This window comes from Micropterus dolomieu, linkage group LG09 (assembly GCF_021292245.1).
Source record: "Micropterus dolomieu isolate WLL.071019.BEF.003 ecotype Adirondacks linkage group LG09, ASM2129224v1, whole genome shotgun sequence".
NCBI classification, from domain to species: domain Eukaryota; kingdom Metazoa; phylum Chordata; class Actinopteri; order Centrarchiformes; family Centrarchidae; genus Micropterus; species Micropterus dolomieu.
The window spans coordinates 16,113,215-16,121,756 of record NC_060158.1 but is presented as its reverse complement, the minus strand read 5'-3'; the positions used below and the strand labels follow the sequence as shown (position 1 = coordinate 16,121,756).

The 8,542-nt window shown below is 40.8% G+C and overlaps 1 protein-coding gene across 2 annotated transcripts in view; it reads right to left on the bottom strand.

Annotated features, from left to right (window-relative positions):
• Window positions 1-333: 333 nt before the first annotated feature.
• Window positions 334-8,542, bottom strand: part of fam91a1 (family with sequence similarity 91 member A1) — a 26,503-nt gene continuing 18,294 nt past the window's right edge. For both annotated transcript variants that reach the window (XM_046058323.1, XM_046058322.1), the window contains exons 16-24: window positions 7,600-7,748; window positions 6,848-6,982; window positions 5,830-5,943; window positions 5,564-5,636; window positions 4,647-4,793; window positions 4,055-4,156; window positions 3,703-3,826; window positions 3,514-3,583; window positions 334-2,714 (exon numbers count right to left, since the gene is read on the bottom strand). In XM_046058323.1, coding sequence (XP_045914279.1) covers window positions 2,529-2,714; window positions 3,514-3,583; window positions 3,703-3,826; window positions 4,055-4,156; window positions 4,647-4,793; window positions 5,564-5,636; window positions 5,830-5,943; window positions 6,848-6,982; window positions 7,600-7,748 — 1,100 coding nt within the window. In that variant the 3' untranslated portion in view covers window positions 334-2,528. The remainder of the gene's footprint in view (window positions 2,715-3,513; window positions 3,584-3,702; window positions 3,827-4,054; window positions 4,157-4,646; window positions 4,794-5,563; window positions 5,637-5,829; window positions 5,944-6,847; window positions 6,983-7,599; window positions 7,749-8,542) is intronic.

The following is an 8,542-nucleotide window of genomic DNA, read 5'->3' as shown; positions in this document are numbered from 1 at the left end:
GGCACAGACTGACACCTTCCTTCAAAAAAATGTGGGTTTATCATAGCTTTTCAAAGGCTTCACATGCATGTTTCAGACATTGTTTTTCAGCTCAGCTTCCATTTAAATCTACAAGGATAGGTGAACAAGTGTATACTTGAGGCAGATGGACAGAGCATCCGGACCGCTGCGTCTTGCACACCATCTGCTCCACCTGGCTAGGAACACATCCACCAAGTACGGCTTAATATCATGTAATGTGATTGGCTACAATTTAGAGCCAGTAGGGGTTGGAATCAGTGATCCGAGACCACAAAATACAGATCAGGAAAACAACACCAGGAGACATTTTCATGGAGGAAAAAGTTATTACATATTTATTTATATTTTCATATACTTTTTACATATTTATTTGTAATGATAATAATAATAATAATAATAATATGGATCTAGAGCAGAGGGGAGATGGAACAAGGATAGAGGAAGGTCATGTTAAAGGAATGTCACTTTCATCTTTTTTTAACCCATTTAATTACAAGAGCATCATCATTATTAACTCAATCAATTATATTCACAGTCCCATTAAACAAGCTACAACAAAGATTTCCTAAAATATAGGCTGACATAGAAAACTAGCATTTTTTTTAAAACACTGGTGCATGTATATGTGGGGGAGGATGGGGGATATCTGGGGTGACTGAGTACTGCAACTAGATAACAGACAGGCAGGATGTTGAGGGGGTGGGGGCTCTTATTGTGAAAGGTAGGCGTGTGTGAAAACACACCAAGACTAAGGTGTACAATACACACGCATACACAACACACACAACAGTTTCTACAAAGTCATCATGCTTCAACAGGACCTCATGTTAGTCTTTTTTGTTTTTGTCTATTTCAGCATCACATTATTAGAAACAACAACCACAAGTGGGTCAAAAACTGCAGAAGGCAGATTCCTTCAAAAAAAGGAAAACTCAACAAAATGGGTTATCACTCTAAATGCAATAAAAAGTACTCTATATTCTTGGAGCCACACTGAAAATTCATGACAGACATCACACACTTTTTTGGGCCATCACATCTCCGAGACGCTGGGCAAAGTATTAGCATTTGCCTCCCAAGGGTCTGTGACAGCCTTCACAGCGAAGTTGCCATCTCCTCTCTAGACTACAAACCCCATTTTTCAAAACACGGTGTAAACAGAATCCCTTGGAGAGCGTGGCGGGCCGGCCAAGAGTGCACTGCACTGCACACAAACTGGAGTTGATCCAGGGAGAGATACTGGCAGGCAACGGTGGCAACAGGCCTGGGTCAAACACACAGACCTGACTGTTCCCATTCTCTGCAATTAGGTACACTCGGTTTATCTTGGTAAATTCTTGAACTGGGGTGATGGTTGGTGGTTTGTGACCCAATGTCGCTTTTATTTGTTATATACTCACTCACTCAAAATGTACAGAAATCTTTTTTTTTTTTTTTAACTAAACGTAAGCAAATCAAATCAAGAGATTTGATCAAAGACCTGGTAGTTTTTGATTGGTTGACAGTATTAAGGCAGCAAAATGAAAGTAAAACAGTAAAACAGAAGATTTAAAAAAAATAATAATTATACAGGAAAAGAAAATGGTCTTTGGTGTTCTCTTTTACTCTAATTAAAAACAGCAGTTTCTCTGACGATCAGTCAATTTCTAACCGGTCTCGAGTTTCCAAGAGGAAACACTCTCTTGTGGTAAACGTAAGCTCTAAAATCAAGGGTTCCAATGTTTCAAAAAAGAAAACATGACATGACATGACTTCATCCACAGGTTTGGAGAAATCCTGCACAGTGCAAATAATAAATGCCCCCAGTATTGATTACAAGTAAAGAGGAAAGAATTTCTTTGTGGTACAAGCTGTGCAGCAGTATCATGCATCTGATCACTTAACATGAGACAACACAGGGAGGCAGCGGGGGTCAGTATTTGGACTCCGGTCTCCAGTCCAAATACCTGGTCCTAGATTATGCATACTTTCAAATCATTCCTGAAGAAGTCTGTTCAACACTTTATTTGTGGGTCATTTTGAGAACATCTATACAATATCAACTACTTTATGCTCCGTTCTCAAGGATCACAAATCATCCATTGATTGAAGGGAATGTTTGGGGGGGGGGGGCTAGTCAGTGGAGAACAGCGCTTGTGTTTCCAGTTAATGGTCTTCCATGTTATATGCTGTTTACCTGCATCACTGTTTTATACTGTGATAATAGCACCACTCCAACAGATAACACTGCCTTGCTAATATGAGGAATCACAACGGGAACACCGATGGGGTGGGTTTCAACTAGGGTTGGAAACACTGTCAGAAGGATGATTCCTTGTAAAGTAGGTAAATGACTGAAGTGCTGGCGGTGCTAATTTCCCCATCCATTGATTGAAGGGAATGGACATGGACAAGAGGCTTCTGATTGAGAGTGTTTCCTTGTGATCGGATGTGAAGACACAGGGTTGGACCTTGGATACAAATTTCTTTGTGACCAAATCTGGAAGTTGTGGGGGGAGGGAGGTGGCTTATGTGGGTTGGTCCTTTTGCAGAGCTGAGATGTCCAGAGGAGGAGGGGCCCGCCCGCTCCACTCCTTCAGCTGCCCGTCCTTGAAGAGGAGGTTGAGGGCGGGCAGGGGGACGCCGGACTCCGCCGGAGGCTGACTGAGAGGGTTCGACACGCCGCTGTCCAGGTCAGAGGGCTGGATGCAGTCCTGCCAGCAGAGAGCAAATGTCAACAGATCACAACACCAGGCAGACCGGATGATATGTGGGACAAGGATATATTTCTCTGGGATAAAAGAAAATGTCTAGAAAGGCTGGGTAGAATGTTACTGCACTCATTTTCCAACTATAATACCTGTCTTGCATTTCTGTTTCTTTAGTTTTTTTATTTCTTTCTTTGGTTTCTCATGTGACTTCCAGGATACTATATATTACTTCATGTAACGGGCATCTCATGATAACATGAGATGGGTATATGGGTTTGACAAAATGTATTAAGATGCCTACTAAATAAAGATTAACTGACCGTTGCAAGAATATTGTACTTTATTATTTAACCAATACTGATTCAGAAAAAAAGGTTTAATGAAATAGCATTGCAGTCATTGTTGCTCAAAATCATGACTTAATTATCTCATCATCTCAAGATAAAAGAAAATACACTTTTAGCTCATATTTATTCTTTTAGCCTGTTGTTTCAAATGAAAGATTTAATTATATTGTTTTCTCATGTGAAGCAATCTTTTCTCAAGATCAAAAAAAAGCACAGGCTCACTGACTGACTGGAAATATGAAGTGAAGGAGGCCTTGTAGACAGTGTATCTGAACCAGATTAAACAAACATTTCTATTAAATACATTAATATTATGCTTAATATTATTAATATTTAATAGTTAACAGGCTCAATCTGAAAGATTAAATTCCTGGCTGCTGATATTTCACTGGACATTGTTATTTCTTTTCTTTTCCACAAGTATTCTCAAGTGGCAACCTGAAGAGTGTTTCTACCTGGAATGACTGAACGAAGCTCAACACCTTCAGCGACAGCTTTCGGCTTGAGTGAAGTAGCTCTTGAAGACTGAAACAACAACAAAGCTAAAGTCTCTCACCGCTGCAACACAAGTCTTTACACTTTTCTTAGAGTTTTAAACAAAATGAACATTTTCAGGTTACTGGGTGTTTTTTTTTTTTTTTTACCTTTCGTTGCTGCACAGTTTGTGCGAGGCGATTTTCCGACACACTTTGCGGTTGAGCTCGGAGCTGAAGAGGGGCATGCCGAAGCACAGTTCAAGAGGGACCCACTCATCTTCAGATGAAAGGGCTGAAAGAAAGGGATTGGTAAAGGAGAGGAGAGATAGGGATAACATACAACATGAGACGCCATTATCACGGACATGCTGGTTAAATCCAACATGGGACCTTTGCTACAATTTACCCAGCTTTTCACCGCCTTTGCCTTTTCTTCCAACTCTCAAACATCTGATTAAGAAAAGTTACATAAGATATTCGAATAAGAAAATAAATAAATTAACCAAAAATGTAGACCTACCGTCTGGCTTTACTTTGCCTTCCCCATTGTTTTCTTCTGTCACAAGCTCAAAGGACTCAGTGCTACCGTTGGTGTCCAGGCCTCCACCTAGATGGGTGTCCCCTTGACGAAAAGCAACAGATCTTCATCAGCATTAAGACACAAAAAGCTTGTTTCTGGGAAGCTGATCAAAGCTAGATTACAGTTTAGAATAAAATAATTTCCCTTTTGCTGAATAAATATCAGAGGACTGTCAATTAAAACTAAATTACACTGGGCACTGTTGTGTACATAAATTTCTACCTGTGATCACTTACGTCAGCAAGATTCAATCAGTAAATCTCAAGGTAAAGGCTAATACTGTTCGATCCACGTCCATTAGCAAAGGCTATCACGATAAGGCACACAATTATGCAGACAAACAGCATAATTAAACTGGACTGTGAGTAATCTTTATTTATTTTGCACCATCAGTGCTAATAGCCATCAGAGGCAAGGGCATTCTTACTAATTCAACTATACATCTTGTCTCTCAAATGCTCGCATACTGTACACACTTTTGCATATGCACACAATTAAAAAATTAAAAAACATTGTGTGTTAGCGCCCCTACCGCTGTACTCGGCACTGTCGCTGGCCCTGCGACGGTGCCTGTTGTTGGAGTTTAGCATGGTGATGTAGCCACACTGGTGCTCCAGGTCCACTTGCTCCTTCAGCTTTTGCAGCGCCTTGTGTGTACACATGTTGGAGTAGGAGAACTCTGCACAGGAAGGAGAGAGGCAGCGCAAACAATGGGAATGATGCTTCTAGTGCAGCACTCAAAGTGAGGAACAGGACTCCATAGATACGTCTATCAATATCTCCATAGCACGGCGTTCGTATAAAACATGTTTCTCTAGAAGATGTAATAAGTATTAAGGCGGATGAGGCACTAAGCCTGACACGCAAATTCGCTAATTAAAGGATTTTAGCGGATTCAAATCCTTCTCGTGATGTTTGACAAGTTAAAACCTTCAAAGCCAAAAACAGAACGTTTGAGTCACCAGACAAAAAGAACACAGCTTGACAGAGGTTGTGTCAGTCATTTATGCAAAACGTGGCAGTGACGTTATTGATATCACTAGTGTAGAATATTATATTATACAATATTATCAGTTAATAAATTTATCTTTCAGTTTAACCAAGGAAAGTATGGACAGAAACGGGAAACAAAGTCTACCATTCATTTCGAATAGATCGACTGCTACCTGCTCAGAAATAGTACTGTGACTGAAGCAAAATCACTTTTTAACATTCCTGTTTTAGAAAACCACATCTCTCCCCTTTATTTTGCACCACCTCTGTGCCAATAAAGAAAAGATCCATCAGAAGGAGCCATGTTCATTTTTTATTATCTATCAAATAATGACTAAATTAATTGGATTGAGTGAATTATTCTTATTTACATCAGCTTATCATTAGTAATAGCATAACATAGTCATGTCAGTTACATAGTTATTCAATAGATGTTATCCAAATATTGTATCTTACCTCCTTTCAGATCTTCCTCATCAAAGGGGAACGGGATGTGAACTGTTTCTCCATGACCATGTATACCATGACCCTGAGGGTTACACACACAGTACAGTTTATAGTGTATATCCACACAGTGAGACTTGGTACCAAATATGTTATTACTGAAAACACGCAAAGAGTAGACACATGACATTAGACGAATATTCACAAGTTCAAGCAATTCAAGCAAAAAACTTCCAGAAACGTCACTGTAAAAGTGGATCTTATATGCGTGTGTTTACCTGGATTAGCACAGCAGAGTGTGTAAGGGCATCATTGAGCATGGTCAGCACGTTGGATGTAGGGACAACTCCAGGGTCGTGACCCCAGGAAGTGATCAACAACCTGTCGTAGGCCTGAACAGAGAAAAATAAATAATAAGAACAATGGTTTTCATATAATATAGAGTAAATACCCAGGAAAAAAACAACAAAAAGCAAGGAAAAGCAACACAAAAGTACAAAGAAATGTTTCGGTACCTTTGTCCTCTACAACGGTAATAACATCTATACATTTCTACACATAATACTCAATCTCACTACTACTACTACTTATATTAGAAATGGTTTAATAGAGGAAGTGAAAAACCAACATGTCAACCTCCCTCTACGTCAAACATTAACAGATTAAAATACTTAAACCTCCAGTCAGAGCCTTCTCATGAAGTTAAGTTGTTATTCTTTACTGTTTTGATAATTATTTTCTGCTCTGTCAAGCTAAAAAAACTGTTTAAATGAATAAAATGTAGAAAACATACTTGCTGCTTTGTCCCCATAATGTGACCCATTTGCATGAAATTACCTGTCCTCCCCTTGAGAATTGACTGCATCAAATTCTCTTTTGTCCCCTGTCTCACATTCCCAGGGTAGTTGAAAAAAATTCCAAGACCACTGGGAAGCCTTGAAGGAGGAAAATGCAGATGCACAGTGTGGTATGACTGTGATTGTGATGCACTAGGTGCTTTGTTAAGAAATGAAAGTTGACGGGGACATAGGAAACAACCTTGAATTTTACCTCCAGTGCTCTGATTACCTGTTCCTCCAACTGAAACGGCAAGGTCAAAATTTAAAAGGGCAGATATGGAAATGAGGAATAAAAGAGCGTCCTATCACATCTTTGATCGGGTTTTTCTTATCACATGTGGAGGTTTTCGTATCGGACTTCAGAGAGATTTATTTTGCTTATACAGTATCTGTATCAGCATACACTTACTTACTCAACCGTGTACCTACACTTGATTAATTATTAGTCTGGGCTAACCTGGAATATGTCCGGCAGTTTGCGGAGCCTGGAGCCTTTGGAGAGCAGCAGAGACGGCGGGCCTTGGCCGGTCACATGGTACAGGTACAGCTTGAACCAGATGGAGCTCACCTCAGGGATGGCCGGGCCAATGTGCTAGAGGTAGACACAAACATGTGCAGTGTACAGCAGCAGAACTAATGCATACACATGTACACTTCCTCGTGACATTTTTTACACTTCATTTCTTACATAAAAACATACATTAACACAGACAAAAGAGAAGAATTGTGTTCTTCTGTCGGAGAAGCAGACGCTGAAGCTGCTATTAGAGATGTGAGCAGAAAACAAAGAAAAGAATTCACTCAATTCCACTTTGCTGAGTCCCAGCAGTGCGAGAATAAACAGCAGCGTCAACGGCACAACAAGAGTTTAACTTCTTTCCCTCTGCCTCTCTGAGCTCCGCTAGGAAGCTGGAGTGTGGCCAGGCCGAGTAATTACTCATGAGCCTCGCCTCCCTGCCTCTCTAACTCACGCTTTGTGTAGTTTTGTTGTTGGGGACAACTGCAGGCTGAGCGCCAACAAAGCATGCACACAGTCACAAATCACTCCGGGCACACGAGTGCGTACACACCACAAGAGGGCAAACACAACCAAACAGAGCACACACACACAGACAGTCGACTACAACACAAATACAGGCAACATTTGATCCAGCAACCCAGCACACCACACAGTACCCACTCTGTTCTCCCTCCCTCCAGGCGTCATACCTGAGGCGTGCAGCTGCTGATGGGTCTGATCTCGTTGCTGAGAGGCGCCATCGAGACCACCAGCTTATAGTTCTTGTTGAGGACGCGGCTGCAGGTGGCCTGGTCCAGACCCAGCAGGCTCTCACAGCGCAACATGTCCAAGGGGAAACCTAGTTGGGGGAAAAACCAGGGAGAGTCACAACTTCTATACAAAACATGCTGGGTGTGCGAGTGATTAGGTGTGTGCCTGTAGTTTGCATTCTTGTGCCTTCTACGACGCAACTGACATAGCTGTACGGATAAAGTACATTTCTTGAAGCATTCTGGCTAGCTGTTTCCCCCCTTTTTACAGCCTTTATGCTAAGCTAAGCTAACTAGGTGCTGGCTATAGCCTTACGGTAAATTTTCCAGACAGATATTTGAGTGGTATCCATCTTCTCATCTAACACTCAGCAAGAAAGCGAATAAGCGTATTTCATAATATGAAAAACTACTCCCTTTAATGAAAAGAACCAAAGTAAGGAGAGCAAATAAAGATCCTGGAAGTTCATCTGCCAAGTGTGGAGGCATCCAACAGTTAATTTAGATGAGGAACACTGGATCACATCCAGAATGCACCGTAAAGATTCTTTCTTTCTTTATAGCAGTGGTGTTAGGAAGAGCGTTCTCTCCAAGGTGACTTGTAAAGAACGCAATATGCAATAATAGTTTTCTTCATAATTAACATCACAGTCTGTCATTAAGTCTCTATGTTGGACATTGTCAATCAAAAATTCAACCCTCTATTATTATGTGGGTCTGCACTGAAGACTCGTAGTGAAGAAGAGTCTAGCCTGTCGAGAGAAATGTGTATTTGTTGGCAAGTTAAAATTTCCTCACTTCCTAAATGAACAATCATCAGGATCATTACTAGGCTCTTGTATCATTGTGGGCTTAGTCTAGCTTCAGCCAGCAAGCCCTCAGT